We start from the raw sequence: 18,931 nt of genomic DNA on the forward strand, positions 1-18,931 counted from the left end.
GCCCTGCCATTAGGTCCCTAACTGACTACTCGAGGGTACCCTGGGGGACCAACATGAAATATCACCGCCAAAGCGTTCAACATGATTAACTGGGGACCCAGAGGTTGATACAGAGCTCACTCTCCGGATTACCAGCTCAAGTTAAAAACATTAATACTCTCTTGGCAGAATGACTCAAAATAAAGAGAGATGTAAGCTACTACGGCGTTAATATCCACTGTCAGCTTGACAGGATCTGGAACCACTTAGGAGACAAGCCTCTGAGCATGCGTGTGAGGGATCATCTAGATCGCGTTGAGTGACATGGGACCCACCTTAACTGTGGATGGTACCTCTAGCAGCAGTCAAGTCCATTTCTTTTTTATCTCTTTTTTTTTTTCATCCATTCCCCAATGGTCATGGTATTTCATCATAGCAATAGTAACCCCAACCAGGACATCTACATACATTTTTTTTTTAATTGTAGGGAGATGGCTCAGTAGGTAACCTGCTTGTTGCATAAGCATTTGTCTCTCTATGATCCCTGTAAAAGCTGGGTGCAGCCTGTAACCCCAACTCTGGGAAGTACAGAGAGACGGGAAGATCCTGGGGGCTCTCTGACCAGCCACCCCAGTCTCTCAGTGAGGTTCAGTTTCTTGAGGTCTTGAGATCTTGTCTCAAAATTTAAGGTGAAGACAGGGGAGGGTGACCTTCAGTGTTGACCCCTACCCTTCACACATGCATGTGGGAATACACCTCCATAGCCATGCACTTTAAAAATGTTGCTCTATTCATTTCCGGCAAAAACAGAAATAACTAAAATCTCCTTCAGCAAGTGACGAAAGAAAATAAATGTGGGAACTCACACAAGAAAAACTAATGAGAGAAATTAATATCGACACTTATGATACTGGATTAATCTAAAGGCATTGTGCTGAGTGGGGGAAAAAAATGTCTGACTTCCTTTTAATCGCTGTACTAAGAAAGATCCACCCTCACCCAGTAGCAGCCAAGAAAACACAAATGGGAGAACAGAGCAGGCCCCACCCCCAACCCCAGGCTTTACAATGGATAAGATCTTGCTTCTAAGAATTCAAAGGAGAAAACACATCTGAAACCCTTAACCCTTAAAAGTTTTCAGGCTTCTTTGTTTAAATGCTTGTTCTCCCTATCAGGAACACCTAAGACAATGTGCCTGACTTTCAACCCCAAGTTTTCAAGCTTCTTCATTTAAATGTTGGTGTTTCTCCCTAAGCACTCATGCCTTCTGACCTAAAATTGTCCTAAAAATCTTCAATTTGTTTAAAGTGTCGTTTACGTTTCAAAAGCCGTTTAATCTACGCCTGCGGGTCAAACCAACTATGCTAGGAATCTTTAATCCTTAATTGACAACCAGTTTCTGCTTATCCCAGATACACAATTAACATGATATTTTCTTTCTCAGCCACCCAAAGCAGACTTAAAGGATCCTTACCAGAACTAAATTCTGGAATTTAGTTTTTCTAAAACCCTTGCTTTTCTAGGATCATAACAACAGACAGTGATGTGCTCCCAAGCAAACCATCACAGTCTTATTAACACGAGCTACGCACCCTACGCGGACATCCCCCTGCCGGGCTTCTGCTGCCCTGTTGTGATTACCCTACAAGTTTATCTCTAAAAGAAAACAACAATAGACCGACCACCATCTCCCTACCCTCGGACCTGCCTGGAACAACAAAGATGTCTTCCTCCAGACACCTCATCTGACTGAAAACTCCAGAGACACACGCTGAGATCCACAGATGACAGCGGAGACCCACAGAGGGCAGACTTTGGAACGTCCAGCTACAGATGAACTCTCCTGCCAAAGTCAAATGGCTACCGAACCTGGGGAAAGTTACACGATAGGAAGGAAAACAGGATGTCTAGCTGGAGTTAATCAAATGCTGTTTAAAACCGATGTTAATACCCTCGCAAATTGCACAACCCGCGTATTGTGTTTATAAAAAGGTAAGGGGAAAAGGAAGATGTGTGGTGTGGTGGATGCGTAGTCCGGTGTGGGGGAAGGGAGTGCCTCCGCAGGCCCATGTTGAGACACCCTTTCCCCCTGAGGGGCCAGCCACAGGACTGTATAGTATGAAATAGAGTTTATTCAGGGCATGGGGAGGGGAGTTGAGAGGGTAGTAAACAGAGAAAGGCAGAGAGAGAGAGAGAGAGAGAGAGAGAGAGAGAGAGAGAGAGAGAGAGAGAGAGAAGAGCACAGAAGGAGAGGAAGAGAGGGAGAGGGCAACGGAACGGGGAGGGAAGGAATGAAAGGACAGAGTGAAAGCAAGAAGGCAAGAGAGGAGGGGGCGAGTAGCCCCTTTTATAGTGAGTCAGATACACCTGGCTATTGCCAGGTAACTGTGGGGCGGAGCCTAGACAAAATGCTAACACCATGGAATAATTAATGGGTTCAATAGTCCCTTGTCTTCTATAGCCCCCACTCCTTGTTTGTTACCCCTTTGGTTTATGTTATGTTTTATTTCGACACTTCCACCCCACGCAAAATTTTTACTACAAATGACACAGTCACTCCAGTGATGCCTCTCCTTTATAAAAAGAAAAAGGAAGAGTTGTGGGACGTAAAACCAGGAAGTTTGGTAAGGGAGAGCAGGTTGAGACCTGGAGACTCAGTGGGCACACACCTGAGGCTTAGGCGACTCCCAGCTCCCTGCCAGACTCCTGACTTGGAACATGTGCCACGATTCTCACATAAAATAAACATGTTCTATGGTCATGCAGGCTCAAAACAGAGTTCTTCATGCTAATGAGGTACCCAGAGGCCTGGAAGCCAATAAGCTTCCCTTTCCAGACATTTAATCTCAGGCCCACCCTCAGAAGTGGGGTATGGCTTTACCCATCCACTTTCCACCATGACAATAAACTGTTAGAACCATGGACTGTCTTTTTTCATCAAGATCCTCTGTGGGGAAGAAGTCATTCACCTACAGAGCTGCAGCCTAATCTCCTTAGAAGGCCTCTGCACTCCCAGCCATAACTGCCACCAAGCCTTGACTCTGTCAAGCCAAGGACAATCACCACTGGGACAAGCTGGAGCTCCCCTTTTTCCCTAGCCCCGGACTAGGCTCTGTCCCAGCCTGTGCTTCCCCCGACCCCCTCCATTCTCCGATCCTCCATGACTCTCGTTCCTGGATGAGTCTGAGAACCCCATGGCCCGGCCTCATTGCAGGCCTGGGGACCCACAAACCAGTTCCAGCCTTCCCACATCTCGGCCTGTGCTTTCCTCTCCTGGGAAGGGTGTCTTGGCACTTCTGTACAGCCCAGAGCAGTCAAACCCCCCAAGTCCCACCTCCCCACCCCAGCAGGCCAACTCAAGGCTATGGGTGGTATGAGCAGAGGCTCCTGGAAAGAAAGCAGCACCTTCTTGACTGACTGATGAGAACTTGATGTGTGAAGAGCTTGAATGTTGTAGATTCGGAGTCAAAATTAACTTGGGGCATTTAGTCCCCTTACTAGTCATTCGTTTCCTACCTCTGCGTCTACATCTGACTCAATGTCGTGCCAACTATCGGGTAAAATCTTTGGAATGTATTAAATTAGCAGACTACTAGCATACACCAATCCAAAAGCTAAGAACGACATCCGATAACATCTAAGTCCATAGCAACTTCTCCCTGCTTTGCTCTAACAAACCTGCCTGATGTGTCCTTCCATCAATGTATTTTAAGTATTTCTTTTTTTTTTAATTTTGTAATTATATTTATGTACAGAAAACTTAAGTGTACATTTAACCCAGCTTAGTGGTGAGTTCTTTAGCCTTTGCCTTTTCCAGCGTGGCAATGCGAGCCACAGACTTAGGACCCAGGACGTTGCCTCCCCAGTGGCGGCAGATCTCGTCATATCTGTCATTATAATTGGTCCTAATAGCTTCCACCAGCTTAGCCAGAGCACCCTTGTCTTCCGAGTTCACCTGTGTGAAGGCAACAGTGGTGCAGGTCTTCCTGTGGACCAGGCGCCCCAGCCTGGCCTTTCCCTTGATGATGCAGTAGGGCACCCCCATCTTTCGACACAGGGCAGGCAGGAAAACCACCAGCTCAATGGGGTCTACATCATGGGCAATCACCACCAGCTGAGCCTTCTTGTTCTCCACCAAAGTGGTGACTGTATTGACCCCTGCTCGGAGGACAGGTGGTCTCTTAGTTGGGACGTCCCCTTTGCCAGCAGCTTTCTTCTCAGCGCGGGCCAGCAGCCTCTGCTTCTTCTCCTGCTTTGTCTCTGGCCTGTACTTGTGGGCGAGCTTAAGCAGCTGAGTCGCTGTTTGCCTGTCCAGGGCCTGGGTGAACTGGTTGATGGCAGGAGGTACTTTGAGCCGCTTATAGAGGATGGCTCTTTGCCGCTGCAGCCTGATGTAGCGGGGCCATTTGACGAAGCGCGTGAGATCTCTTTTGGGCTGGATGTCCTGCCCAATGCCGAAGTTCTTAGGCCTTTTCTCAAACAAAGGATTGACCACCTTTTTGGCCTCTTGTTTCTTGACCACGGCGGGACTTCTTCCCGTTGGCCTTCTTTCCTTTGGGCATCTTGCTCAGCTGGAGGAGAGAGTATTTCTTTTTTTTATAAGATTTATTTATTTACTTAATGTATATAAGCACACTGTAGCTGTCTTCAGACACACCCAACCCCATTACAGATGGTTGTGAGCCACCATGTGGTTGCTGGGAATTGAACTCAGGACCTCACGAAGAGCAGTCGGTGCTCTTAACCACTGAGCCATCTCTCTTTTTTTTTTTTTTTTTCTTTTTTTCCGGAGCTGGGGACCGAACCCAGGGCCTTGGGTTTGCTAGGCAAGTGCTCTACCACTGAGTTAAATCCCCAAACCCGTATTTTAAGTATTTCCATGACGGTAAAAGTTCATGTAATGCTTACATGGAACATGTTATGTGGGGCCGCCCGAATCTGTGTTCTAAGGCTTTCTCACATTCGGGTCAGAATAAACTCTTTCCTTTTGCATGGAGAGCATCGCAGTCACAGCTGAGGACACAGATGGACTAAATGAGGAGAGGCCAGGCATGTCCTTTCTCCTTCTCCTGGGAAAGAGGCACCACACTTCTGCCCTCAGCCATCATCAGAAACCCAGGCTTGGGCACTCTGACCTGCACCACCCACGTTCTCAGGCCCGCAGACCTTCACTGAGCCACAGTACCAAAGTCCCTGGTTTTCCCATTTGCCTGTAACTTATGAGTGGCTTCTCTCAGCCGTCACAATCTCCTTCACTCGCCTGCATCTATACCTACCTCTACATGTCTTTACCTCTACGTGTTATTGTTCTGGAGACTTCCAGTAAGACAGACCCTTGCCTGATAGCTTTCTGCACCAGCCGAACTGTTTCCCAATGGGATAGGTTTCCCACTCAACGACATTTCACCTAATAAGCTTATCACAGTGTGTGCACGGTGAGGGAGACTGTACATGTGTGTTCTGAGATGAGGTCTTACTACGTAGCCCAGGACTCCAGGTTCTCAGTCTCTTGACAGCTCGGGTTACAGATATGTGTCATCCCACCCAACGTTCAAAAAAAAAATCACTTTAAAAATCAAAACTAAAGGATAACAAAACGTAAGTGCCTATGGAAATATTGGAAAAGAGTGCATCAAAACTATGAAACATTTCGTCCTAAGTGGGGTTTATTATGTCACCTTATTTTTAAGGTTTGTATTATGCATCTTACTTAACTATTCCTAGGTATTTTCTGCATATGAAATACATAGACAGACAGATGTTAAAGAGATAGGTAGATATTAGAGTTTATACATATGTAAAAGATACTCAACAGAATTGTTAGAGAAGTGGCAAATCAAAACCACAAGACATCACTTCATGCACACTAAGATAGTACTTAACTCACACAATAGCAAGGATAGAGAGACTGTAGAGAAAATGTCCATTTCTAATGGAAGATGTAAGTGCTGTGGAATTTTGTCTGGGGAAGTACTAAAGAACAAAAAGCCCGAACACATAGTTACCACATAATATAGTGCTTTCACCCCTGAGTCTATAGAGCTGAAAGAACAGAAAGCAGAGGGCTAGGACGTATCTCAGTGGCAGAATGCTTGCCTTGCATGCACAAAGCCCCAAGTTCAATCCCCAGCAACACATACTGAAAGCCAGGCCCCAGAGGCATCCGTACAGCTATGTTCATAGCGTCAGCGTCCACAAAAGCCAAATGCTCACAGTAGATGAGTGAGACAAACAAGACATGGAGTTAACATGCAGTGGATATTATCCAGCCGCAGCAAAGACAGACACGTGTGATGTCAAACTCAGTGAATCAAGATGGCTACGACAGGGGGTTGGGGATTTAGCTCAGGGGTAGAGCGCTTGCCTAGCAAGCGTAAGGCCCTGAGTTCCGTCCTCAGCTCCGGGGGGGGGGGGGGGGGGGAGATGGCTACAACAGGACAAAGTTTATGGTTGAAGAGATGGTTGGTGGGGACGATTGAAGAGTGTGGGTGTGGGCTGGAGGAATGGCTCAGTGGTTAAGAGAGCACTTACAGGTCTCGCAGATGACCCAGGTTCAGGTCCCAGCACCCACGTGGCAGCTCACGGCTGTGTGCAATCTGTCTCCAGTTCCAGGAGACGCAATGTCCACTTCTGACTCCCAGGACTCTTGCACACATGTAGTCCATATGTACACTTCCGGGCACACCCTCACTCATATAAAAATGAACGAATAAATAAGAACATGAATGTGATTAGTGTTAATACCACTGACCTAGACACTTCAAACCTCAAAAATGGAGAATTTTAAGTTTGAGTATTTTGTACAGAGATTTTTTAAAAACACGGTCTAACCAGAATACAGACAGAAGCTTCACCAAAGATGAAAACACCAAGGATGACAGTTCACCAAAGCCGTACAGTAAATAGGCTCATGAAAGACCATTAACATCGTGGACCATTAGAGAAATCGTTAAATTATGAGGAATATCACTACATCTCTATTAGAACGCAAAAAAGAAAAAAAAAACCCAGCCAGGTATGCTGTACATACATGTAATCCTAGCACACATGGAATCCTAGCACACAAGAGGCTTAAAGTTTGGGACCACCATGGGCTGTGGGTATAGCAAAACCCTGTTTCAAACCCAAAAGACTGATGATGTCACCACATATTGCCAAAGGACTAAGGCGACTAGACCTGCATCTCATTTATTGTGGAGGCGAAGCAAAATGACATGGTCAGGCTTCCAAAGCAGCCTGGCACTTTCTGAAACGTTAAAGATGCAGTGACCACACACAAACACAGTTCTGGGTATTTCCTTGGGAAAATGAAAACTTAACGTTCACATATAGACTTGCAAATTGACGTCTTTAATAGCTTCGTTGCTAAGAATGGAAAACTGGATACAACCCAGACGTCCTTTGGAGCTGATTTAATCATGAGTATTATGCAACGGACAGAAATGTGACACACACTAATTTGCACTGTTCTGAAGATGAGAACCGGTCTCAAAGGGTTACATAGTGTATGATTTCGTTCACATAACTTTTGCGCATGTGTGCATGTGTGTGTGCATTGCTGGCTAATCCAGGCCCTCATCTATGCTGAATAAATGCTCTACTGATGAGCCCTATGCCCAGAATATAAAAGAATGAATTATAATCATTTAAAACATATCAACAGGTGTGGGAGTTGAGAACCACCAGGTAACAAGAGGAAGTTTCTTTGTGGTGATGGATTGGATTGGATCTATGAGGGACAACACACACACACACACACACACACACACACACACACACACACACACACTCATATTGTTAGAATATATAAATATATAAAATCATGCACATAGCTGGGTAGGGTCTTATTGCTGTGAACAGACACCATGACCAATGTAAGTTTTATAAAGGACAACATTTAATTGGGGCTGGCTTACAGGTCCAGAGGTTCAGTCCATTATCATCAAGGTGGGAGCATGGCAGCATCAAGGCAGGCATGATGCAGGAGGAGTTGAGAGGTCTACATCTTCACCCGAAGGAAGCCAGGAACAGACTGAGCATCCCCAGGCAGCTAGGAGGAGGGTCTCCAAGCCCACCCCACAGTGACACAAGGCCACGCCTTCTAATAGTACCACTGCCTGGGCCAAGCATATGCAAACCATCACATGGTCCAAATCTGTGAGCCCAGCAATCTATCACTCAGGAGACTGAGGCAAGAGGACAGATAAACGTTGAGTGAACTATTCAGTGAGCTCCAGGCAAGTCTGGGCTGCATGCAAAACGAGACTCCTCTTCAATCCAGACAGCTCACAAGGTTGGTCAAACACACAGAAAAAGAACCTTGGATAAAGGAATTTTCAGAAACAAGAGAAAAGACCCCAAGCGTTTGAGGACAAATGTTTCTTCTTACTCTGCAAAGATTTGATTGAGAGAGAGGACTGTGTGGCCAATGTATGCTTCTCAAAGCCTTTCTACAAAATCTAGTGAGCATATTTGCTTAAGAACTTAGGACTTTAAAGCTAGTATTTTTGTTTGTTTGTTTTTAAAGATTTATTTATGTATGTGAATACACCGTTGCTATCTTCAGACACACCAGAAGAGGGCATAAGATCCCATTACAGATGTTGTGAGCCACCATGTGGTTGCTGGGGATTCGAACTCAGGACCTCTGGAAGAGAAGTCAGTGCTCTTTTTTTTGGGGGGGGGGGTTCTTTTTTTTTTTTTTTTCGGAGCTAGGGACCGAACCCAGGGCCTTGCGCTTCCTAGGTAAGCGCTCTACCACTGAGCTAAATCCCCAGCCCCCCAATTTTTTTTTTTTTTTTTTTTTTTTTTTTTTTTTTTTTTAGCAGTCAGTGCTCTTAACCTCTGAGCCATCTCTTGCCCTTGTTTGTATTTCTTAAACAGGAAATTTTGCTCAGCCTTTCTAGATTGGCCAGTCTGAAAAGAAAGCAACTGTACCAATTATTTTGTATCTAAAATGACCATGGTTGTTATTTAAAAGAAAACTCTTGAGGCCCATGAAACCCAGTGACTTCTGCACCTAGCTCAACTGACTCGGGGGTCACAGACAATGTTTTTTGTGAATAGATGGCCCAAGAACACATCCCGGCTCTGGTTCTATTCACCTTGATGTCTCCCTTGGTTTTTTATTCAGATCTCAAATGCTGAGTGGTAGGGACCGAAGACAACTGAATCATATTTCACTCTGAGCAGGACTGTCCTGTTTTGTTTTCTGTTGCTCTGATAAAATGCTGACCGAAACCAACTTGGGAGAGGAAAGGGTTTATTTGACTTCCACAGCACAGTGCATCACTGAGGGCAGTCAGAGCAGAGCTCAAGCAGGAGCAGAGGCAGGGACCACACTCGAACACTGCTTATGGGCTTGCCTTCATGGTTTGCTCAACTTGCTCCTCTACACAACCGAGGACCACCTGTCCAGCCTACAATGGGCTGGGCCCTTCCACATCAGCCCAGAAAAGTCATACCACAGACATACCCACAGGCCAATCTGATGGGCAAATCCTCAACTGTAATTCCCTTTTCCTGTAGGTGACTTTAGTTTGTGTCAAATTGACAAAAACTAACCACAGAAGAGTGCGAGGGGACTGACACCTGAAATCAAGGGGCTTCACAGGGATGCTGGCAAGCACTGGGTGTCCCCTCGGTAACTGGAATTCCATTCATGCTCCCTGTCACTTACAGAATAGGCAGAAATTGCGCCTTATTCAGAGCTAGGAATAAGAGAAACTTGAGTTAAACATTTTAGAAATCTGGATTATATTTCACCTCTAACCAGCAGATTTTATAAGTCAGTGTGTAGGACAGGGTCTGTGTGTGTGTGTGTGTGTGTGTGTGTGTGTGTGTGTGTGTGTGTGTATGTGTGTGTGTGTGTGTGTGTGTGAATCCCTCTGGAGCTCAGGCTTCCCTACCCTGCTTAGAGGTCAGCCATGTTTCTGAGTCTTGTGATGTCTGTGCTCCTCTCTTCAGTGCTGTTCTTCACTCCGGGAATGTTTGGACTTGGACACACGAAATAATGAAGCTCAGGTTAGTTTCCACCTTGTAATCCTCTGGTGTGGGAGAGGAGTTTTAAGTCAAACCAGGGAAATCACTCTGTGAATGAAAAATGAGATAAAACGAGGACACGGCTACACCTCAAATATGGAGAAGTTTTAATTGTAGACATAAGGGAGAACATCGGCAGAAGGAGGAGTCCAGGCTGAACATGGTCAGCCAAGTAAACTGGGCATGAGAGGAGATAGGGGAGGGAGAGCAAGAAAGGACCCTGGGAGTAAGAGACTGGTGCAGCCCAAATGGCTGCCTTATATAGGGATCAGGCTGGGAGAAGGGAAGCCCAGCAGACAGGAGGGGGAGGTTTAGGGTAGGGGGAGGGGTGAGAAGTGCTCAGAGGAGCCACAAGTATAGAATGAGACTAGTCCCGGATTTGAGACCTAAAACGGTGTAGATGTATTAAACTCTTAGTAATATGGGCATGCAGACTATAGTGGAGCATACAAGTGTGTCTTTATAAACGAGATGGGCATGCAGACTATAGTGGAGCATACAAGTGTGTCTTTATAAACGAGAACACGAAATGTCCCTGCTACCTACATTGCTGGAAACGTAAAGTTGTTAGAAGTAAGTTTGGCGACACAGCGAAAGAGATCCGCACTGTAACTGAAGTGTCTGGACAGGGTGGACTTTACTCCTGATCAAGAGGGTGTTCTCAAAGAGAGGGGATACACAGGGAGACTGGAAGCACACTCGGTCTTCATTCTAACTCAGGTGGCGGCTGTGTCTTTAACCAGTTGGCTGGAGTTTGACCTCACAGTCTGATGCAGTGGCTGCCCCAAGAAGAAGGACACTCAGGAAATGAAGGAGGAAGAGCCAAGGAGTCTCCAAAAAGAAAAGGGCTATTGCTCCAGGTATCGAGTTCCAAGAACAGAGCAGTGGGCCGCTGCATAAACAAAGGTTTTACTGTTTAGGGAAGATTCAAACACTTGCTCAAAGCTAGGCGTGGTGGTACATTCCTTTAATCCCAGCATTCCAGGGAGACAGAGGCAGGCAGATCTCTGAGTTCAAGGCCAGCCTTGTCAACATCAATTCCCAGAATGTCCTTGGTTACATGAAAGAGTGTTCTTGTTCACTGGAAATATATATATATATATATATATATATATATATATATATATATATATATATATATATATATATTCTGAAGTTAGGGCACCTTGATGTAAGCAAACTACATAGTTTGAATAAATGAGAACAATACAGCCAATGTAGTGAATGTAATATTAAAATTGCTAGTAAATAAAATTTGAAACACTTATGCCATAAAAAATACCCAGTGGTAAAAAGAAAAAAATATGGATCGGGTGGTGGTGGCACATATCTTTAATCCCAGCACTCAGAAGGCAGAAGCAGATGGATCTCTGTAAGTCGAGGCCAGACTTGTCTACAGAATGAGTTTTAGGACAGCCAGGACTACATATAAAAACCCTGTCTTGGGCTGGAGAGATGGCTCAGCGGTTAAGAGCACCCGACTGCTCTTCCAGAGGTCAATTCCCAGCAACCACATGGTGGCTCACAACCATCTGTAAAAAGATCGGATGCCCTCTTCTGGTGTGTCTGAAGACAGCTACAGTGTACTTATGTATAATACATGAATAAATCTAAAAAAAATAAACAAACAAAAAAAAAAAACCCTGTCTTGTGGGGTTAAAACAAAAACATCTATTTCCATCAAAGTCTTTGATGGCAGGAGAGATAAGAGGCTTTGAAGTCCTTGTCCCAAACACAAGTTTATATGTTCTTTGATAGCAGACTTATATTTGACATACCTTACAACATGACCACCTGATGGCCCTAACCAGGGAGCTTTGGAAGGAGGTAATCCCATACCTCATTGTCCATCTTTCCATTTACAGTCGATGAGACTGAATGCAGAAAATAAGGGCAGCGTCTAAACAGCTATTCTCAAATGTCTCTAGGTCTGTTAAAACTAGGCTTCAGGCTTCTTCTACGGTCCAGGTAAGCCATCTAAATTCAGCATGATCAGAACAAACTCCTCACCTTTTCACGTCTGGATGGAGAGAATACTACCGCCTACAATCACTTATCAAACACACATCACAATACCTGGCACAAAGTGGACACTTAGTGCACACAAAAAAGCTATTGTTTACATTCAATTGACAGCGCCCATTCATACAATGTGTTGCAAGATTCACGTGTTGCTCAAGGCCCGCAGTGCCCGCAAAGGGGCCTTAAGGTCTTTACAGCCTCCGTTGATCAGGCCACACTGACTCAGTCCTAGCACGTGAGCAGACAGCAGTAAGGGCCGAGTGCAGGGCGTGCTAGGTGCATGACAGCCACCGCGAGCAGTCTGCAAAGTTCTCTCCAGTGCACCAGGTCAGAGAGGAACAGCAACCTCGCGTCACCTCCGCAGGACCAGGATTCGCTAGATGGGCGGGGCTCGCAGGCGTCAAAACTGGCCGTTGGCTACGTATGCAGAGGCGGGGCCATAGGTCTCACCCTGCCAAAGCCTGGGGGCGGGGCTTTTGAAATACTGCCCTGCTATTGGCTTACTCAGGAAGGCGGGCCTCCAGTTGACATTCTCTATTGGCTTTGCCGAACAGAGGCGGGACCTAAAGGTGTCACGCCCTACCATTGGCTGCGCCGGACGGGGTCTGCGGCGCTTCTGTGTTGTCATTCGGCTGCGAGTAGAGGACACGGGCAAGATGGCGGCGGTGGCTGGTCTGGTGCGGGGACCTTTGCGGCAGGTAAGTAGCGGCCCCTGGTGCACCCGCCGTATCCCCTGTGCCCTTTCTGAACCTCTTTCTCTTTCACTGCCAGGCTTCCGGGCTGCTGAAGAGGCGTTTCCACCGCTCGGCGCCCGCGGCGGTGCAGGTAACCGGTCTGGACTCTGGGCAAGGCCGGGAGGGAATCCTGGGTTCCGGGAGCAGGCCTGAAAGATCGGGGTCGCGTCTGCCCCAAGGCCGAGTGGCATCTCGGACCCTGGCAGTGGCCGCGTCCTGCGGATGATTCGCGCTGGCTCTGTCACCGCCCGGTGCCACTCATACTGGCACCCATTCTCACCAGGCCGGTGGCAGTCTTAACCGACAGCCACCTGCTTTCCTGACTGTTTACGCCCCCACCTCGAATTGTGGTAAAATATAACTTTAAAACCTTGTGTGTTCAAATGTGGCATCGAATACATTCACTGTATACACTGTCAATCTCCAGAACTTTACACGATAATTCACACTATGCCAGCCGCTGTTGTACTTTTCTGGCACATTTTGAGTTTGCTTGTTTTAGAACGTCATATAAGTGGAATTTTTTGATTTTTTTTGGGGGGGGGGGTCTGGCTTATTTAACAAGGTTCAACCATATTGTAGAATACATACATCAGAATTTGTTCCTTTGAAACATTGACTCATATCCTTTGTACATTTTATTTATGTATTCATCCAAGGGTGACTTTGTTTCCACCGTTTGGATTTGTTCTGGTGCTGAGAACACTGGCTTGCAGATACACACTTCTTTTCTTTTTGGCATATGTATATCTTAGAAGGATTTTACCATTCTACATATTTTAGTAGCCTAGCAGCACCAGCATTGTGGATGTCAAGCTGTACACTACTGAATGCTTAAACTTAGCCGTAGTTAGTAGCCATGGTTAGACCTTCCTTGCTCGTTCTCTGAGTCTTAGTGCTCCAAGGGTATAGGTAAAACAGCCTGGCGTGTTTTCTACATGGGAAACTGCCTTCGAGCTAGTTTAGCAATTGCTTGGTTTTCTTGACTGTGCACATCAAGCAGTACAGCAGAAGTGTTCTGTAGGCTTATCACTAACATCTAGTGAAAGATTATTGGCATAAGTTACTTGTTAAGTTCTTGGAGCTTTGATTTGTATGATAAGTTTTTTGTGTGTGTGAGCATGCCCGTGTGCACTTGAGGTCAACTTCCAGGGAATCAGTTTCCTCCTTCCACCACGTAGAAATGGAGATGAGACTCGTCAGGCTTGGCCATCTTGCCTCCTCACATTTTTGGAACTTGGACTGCCTGCATGAATGTTAGATTTATGTTTTATGTTGTGGGCAGCGTAGATAAGTATGAAGAAGGGAGTTTCCGTAGTCTCCTTAATAATCCTGTAGCGTGTTTTCTGTTTATGTACCTGTGACAGTTGACAGTTCGTGAAGCCATTAATCAAGGTATGGATGAAGAACTAGAAAGAGATGAAAAGGTTTTTCTGCTTGGGGAAGAAGTTGCCCAGTATGATGGTGCATACAAGGTAACTGAACTAGATAAACTTTATATAAAATTAAAAAGTAGCCATTTACCCTGACAACCACTTGAAAGTGATGTGGCAAAATCTAAATTGTAGGTTAGCAGAGGCCTGTGGAAGAAATATGGTGACAAGAGGATCATAGATACTCCCATATCGGAGGTACGCCTTCTGGACAAACTGAGAGGGGCTGGTCAAATATTCAGTCTTAATTTCTATGGACTTTTTCTAAAGTTTGCTGTTTGCTTTACAGATGGGCTTTGCTGGAATTGCTGTTGGTGCAGCTATGGTATGTAATATTTATGATGCTTATCAAAGGAGATTTCCTTAATATCTTTTGAAAATATTGTTTGCACTGCGTGTTGTGGTGTTTGCCTTTAATCCCAGCACTCAAGAGTCAGGCAGATCTCTAAGTTCAAGCCAGCCTGGACCACAAGTAAGTTCCAGATGGCCAGAGTTACACAGAGAAAACTTTTTCAAAAAAACAAAAACAAAAACAAACAAACAAACAAAAAAACAGAGAGAGAGACAGACAGACAGACAGACAGACAGACAGACAAACCCCAAGCCGTGCTGTCCGGATGTCAGAGGAGTGGATTGCTTGGTTGTTTACCACTCTTCCTTGTTCTGTTTAGTCTTTTTAACATCGACTTTTCCATTTGACAGGCTGGGCTGCGGCCCATCTGTGAATTTATGACCTTCAATTTCTCTATGCAAGCTATTGACCAGGTCATAAACTCAGCTGCCAAGACGTACTATATGTCTGCTGGCCTCCAGCCGGTGCCCATAGTGTTCAGGGGGCCCAACGGCGCCTCAGCGGGCGTGGCTGCTCAGCACTCGCAATGCTTCGCTGCGTGGTATGGGCACTGCCCCGGTTTGAAAGTGGTCAGCCCCTGGAATTCCGAGGATGCGAAAGGACTTATTAAATCGGCCATTCGTGATGATAATCCAGGTAACTCCTGCTTCTCTTGAACAGTGAAAGAGCTGACATGAACCATACAAGGAACCATCGAGGCCATCTAGTGAGGCTTAGATATAGCATATGTATAACGTATAAATGATTTATAGACACAAAGATAGTCAAAAATGTAGGGCCAGTTCTTTACTGCATACCTGCACATTTGGCTTAACCTCTACCGACCAGACTGTGTATAAACCATCCTGATGCTTCTAGGTGAGACAGAAACCAGGCTTCTTATTCATAAGATGAGTGGTTTTGTGGTATGTGCATTCATAGTCATTCTGCCTGTACTTTGTTGTTTGAGAGCTTATACTGTCTTGCAGTGGTGATGCTAGAGAATGAACTGATGTATGGAGTTGCATTTGAACTTCCCACAGAAGCTCAATCAAAAGATTTCCTGATTCCTATTGGAAAAGCCAAAATTGAAAGGCAAGGTAAGGACACCTTGGTATTCATGAATTGTTTTTACTGTAGCCCTTTTGTTTGCAAAGGTTAGAAGTTACTGCTATGGAGTTTGACTTGAAAAGTAAAGAATGAATGAGCTCATTGAGTCTCTCTGGTAGGTTTGATTTCATGTCCATGAACACAGCCTCACTGTGCAGCTCACTGAAGTAAGCTGCACGATTGATAAGACTAGCTGTGGCTCCTTACAGCATCGCTAATCTGTGACTGCTTTATTTCAGGGACCCACATCACTGTAGTTGCCCATTCAAGACCAGTGGGCCACTGCCTAGAAGCTGCAGCTGTATTGTCTAAGGAGGGAATTGAATGTGAGGTAAGTGGACTTTCACTGCCCCAACCCCTCACAAATCAGAAAGTCTCCTTTAAGATCCAAGACTGATGAGTTGGCTTAGCAGGTAAAATTGCTGACAATCTTAGGTTTGATTCCCAAGAGCCATAGAGAGAACCAACTCCTGAAAGTTGTCGTCTGCCATCTCCCCCACTTATGCCACCGCATGCTTTCTTTTAAGATTTATTTTCTTACTATGTGTACAGCATGCAGGCCGGAACAGACACAGATCTCACTGTAGGTGGTTATGAGTCACCATGTGGTTGCTGGGATTTGAACTCAGGACCTCTGGAAGAGCAGCCAGTGCTTTTAACCACTGAGCCACCTCTCCAGCCTTTGAATTCTTTGTTTTTTCAAGACAAGATTTCTCTGTGTAGTCCTGGCTGTCTTAGAACTGGGGCTGACTTTGAACTCGAGGTCCACCTGCCTGAGTACTGGGATTAAAGGCATGTGTCGCCACACCCAGCTACAGTGCATGCTTCTGTATGCTACTACACACTCACTGCACTATGTCCAGAAGCTATGAATGGTGATTCATGCCTGTAATCCCAAGACTCAGAAGATAAGTAGAATCATGGTTGCCAGGCCACCTTGAGCTTTGTCATCAGTCTGTCTCTGCTTTCAGCCAAAAGTGGTGGTTGTTTAACCACATAAACTCTGGATCTTTTAAATCCCTACTCTCTCAAGTTATGATCTAATCTTGTTAGGCTGGGGAAATGGCTCATCCAGTAAAGGCTTGCTCTGTAAGCATGAAGACCTGAGTTGGAGCCCTAGCACCCACATAAAAACCAAACCAGAACAAACAAGTCAGGTATGGCAGCATGGGCTTACTACCCAGCACTGGGGAGACCGAGCTAGGAGGACCCCTTGGGCAGTGAGACCAAACTGGAGGGCATCTCTTCTGATTATCTAATCTGTACAACTTAAGTAGCTTTCCTTGGAAAGTATCACTGCTTCATAGGCTGTAGAAATGTGGTAACAGGGATTCTCCTCCATCCTGGGGTATCTGGGTGTAGACCTGGTGCATATTAAGCACTCAACTATATATTGTGATAAGAGGGATATTGAAACCAAGGAGGATAAGTGAATCCTCTAGGTGAGCAAAGCTTCCTGTGATTGGTTGCAAGCTTCTGTTTTAATTGTAAATTCCCCTTTTACTTTTGTTTGAGACAAGATCTCACTGTGTAGCCAACACTGTCCATACTCACACTTGGGGCCATCCTGCCTTAGCCTCCTAAGCAGTGAGCTTACAGGTATGCGGTCGTCATACCTGTACATTTGTGTGCCTTTGACAGATACATTCAAATTTTCTTAGATCCAAAGATTAACAGAAACAAAACGTGGTGTTTTTGGGTCAAGGCTGTATTTGTCTCCTAGATTGTATAAAGACTATTTCCAGCCTTGTCTTTAGGTAATAAATCTGCGGACCATCAGACCAATGGACATTGAAGCTATAGAAGCCAGTGTCATGAAGACAAATCATCTCGTAACTGTGGAAGGAGGCTGGCCACAATTTGGAGTAGGAGCTGAGATTTGTGCGAGAATTATGGAAGGTATTTCAAAGAACCTGGTTTTAGAACATAATCAAGCTATAGTGAGCACTCAACACTTGAATACCAATGAGAAAGAGATCAAAAGCTAGAGATGACCAAGTGACTTTTCAACTTGTCAGTCTAGGGTTTCGTCTTTGGGTAAATGTTTTAAAAAGTCAGGCCAAAAGTGAGCCCTATAACTAGGATACATTACCTTGTTTTCTCTTGCTGAGTCCCCAGTCTGCTTCTCTCTTCCCTAGGCCCTGCATTCAACTTCCTTGATGCGCCTGCTGTTCGAGTCACTGGTGCTGATGTCCCTATGCCTTACGCAAAGATTCTAGAAGACAACTCCATACCTCAGGTCAAAGACATCATATTTGCAATAAAGAAGACTTTGAATATCTAATCTAGACGTTGAATGTCAAGTCAGTGAAATTTATTTAAAATACGTGTTGGGACTTCCCCTGACGTGTACTGGGAGACTTACTAGTCAGGAGTTAATGCTGATGTGGCAGCAGGTGTCTCTGTACTGGTAAGAAGTTTAAATGTGCTTATGAGTAGAATTTTTCTACTCCCTACCCTAGATGCTCTGCTCTCTTTGTCTGTTACTGTTAAGTTGGTCTAGTCTTTGAATAAGATTAATATAAAAATTTGCCCTCTTTCATTAGAAGGGGCAAGATAGAATGCCCCCATGGAAGATAACTTATATGTCTAAATAAAACATATATTATCTACATTTGCTGTTAAACTGTTTTGATAAGGAATAAAGGGGATTCCTACCTATGAGTAATTGCGTTTTTATGTTCATATAGTGTATGTGAACTATTAAGAAATTAGTATCAGGGGCTGGAGAGATGGCTTGGAGGTTAAGAGCACTGACTGCTCTTCCAGAGATCCTGAGTTCAAATCCCAGCAACACATGGTGGCTCACAACCATCTGTAATGAGATCTGATGTCTTCTGGTGTGTCTGAAGACAGCTACAGTGTACTATAAATAAATAAATAAATAAATACATAATAAATAAATCTTTAAAAAAAAAAAGAAATTAGTATCAGGCTGGGTGGTGGTGGCATGTGCCTTTAGTGCCAGCACTTGGGAGTGAGCCACAGGAGGCAGAGGCAGGTAGATAGATTTCTGAGTTCAAGGCCAACCTGGAGTACATTGTGAGTTCCAGGACAGCCAGGGCTACCCTGAGAAACCCTACCTTGAAAAACTACATACATACATACATACATACGTGTCAAATAACTAATATGCTGCATATCATATCTGTAGATTCTGTAGTTTTTTAGAGGATTTCACTGTGTCTTTGGCTAGCCCAGAACTCAGGATCTCACAGATCCCCCTGCCTCTGCCTTTAGAGAGCTGGCATTAAAGGTGTGTGAGGCCCCACCTTGTCCAA

General features: G+C 45.1%; 1 protein-coding gene across 1 annotated transcript; it reads left to right on the top strand.

Moving 5' to 3' along the window:
* Positions 1-12,371: 12,371 nt before the first annotated feature.
* Pdhb (pyruvate dehydrogenase E1 subunit beta) lies at positions 12,372-18,314 on the top strand. Its single transcript, NM_001007620.1, has 10 exons — positions 12,372-12,740; positions 12,814-12,867; positions 14,144-14,251; positions 14,345-14,407; positions 14,499-14,534; positions 14,912-15,197; positions 15,530-15,640; positions 15,890-15,981; positions 17,408-17,549; positions 17,789-18,314. The coding sequence occupies exons 1-10, from the start codon at positions 12,699-12,701 to the stop codon at positions 17,932-17,934; spliced, it is 1,080 nt and encodes a 359-aa protein (NP_001007621.1). The 5' UTR covers positions 12,372-12,698; the 3' UTR covers positions 17,935-18,314.
* The last annotated feature ends 617 nt before the right edge of the window (positions 18,315-18,931 follow it).

This window comes from Rattus norvegicus, chromosome 15, assembly GCF_036323735.1.
Source record: "Rattus norvegicus strain BN/NHsdMcwi chromosome 15, GRCr8, whole genome shotgun sequence".
NCBI classification, from domain to species: Eukaryota; Metazoa; Chordata; class Mammalia; order Rodentia; family Muridae; genus Rattus; species Rattus norvegicus.

What these genes read in the sequence shown, in the direction of transcription:
- Pdhb (NM_001007620.1), top strand. Translation starts at nt 12,699, where the DNA reads ATGGCGGCGGTGGCTGGTCTGGTGCGGGGACCTTTGCGGCAG. An exon ending in TGCGGGGACCTTTGCGGCAG is followed by an intron (nt 12,741 to 12,813) that starts GTAAGTAGCGGC and finishes TTTCACTGCCAG; the next exon opens with GCTTCCGGGCTGCTGAAGAG. An exon ending in TTGCTGTTGGTGCAGCTATG is followed by an intron (nt 14,535 to 14,911) that starts GTATGTAATATT and finishes TCCATTTGACAG; the next exon opens with GCTGGGCTGCGGCCCATCTG.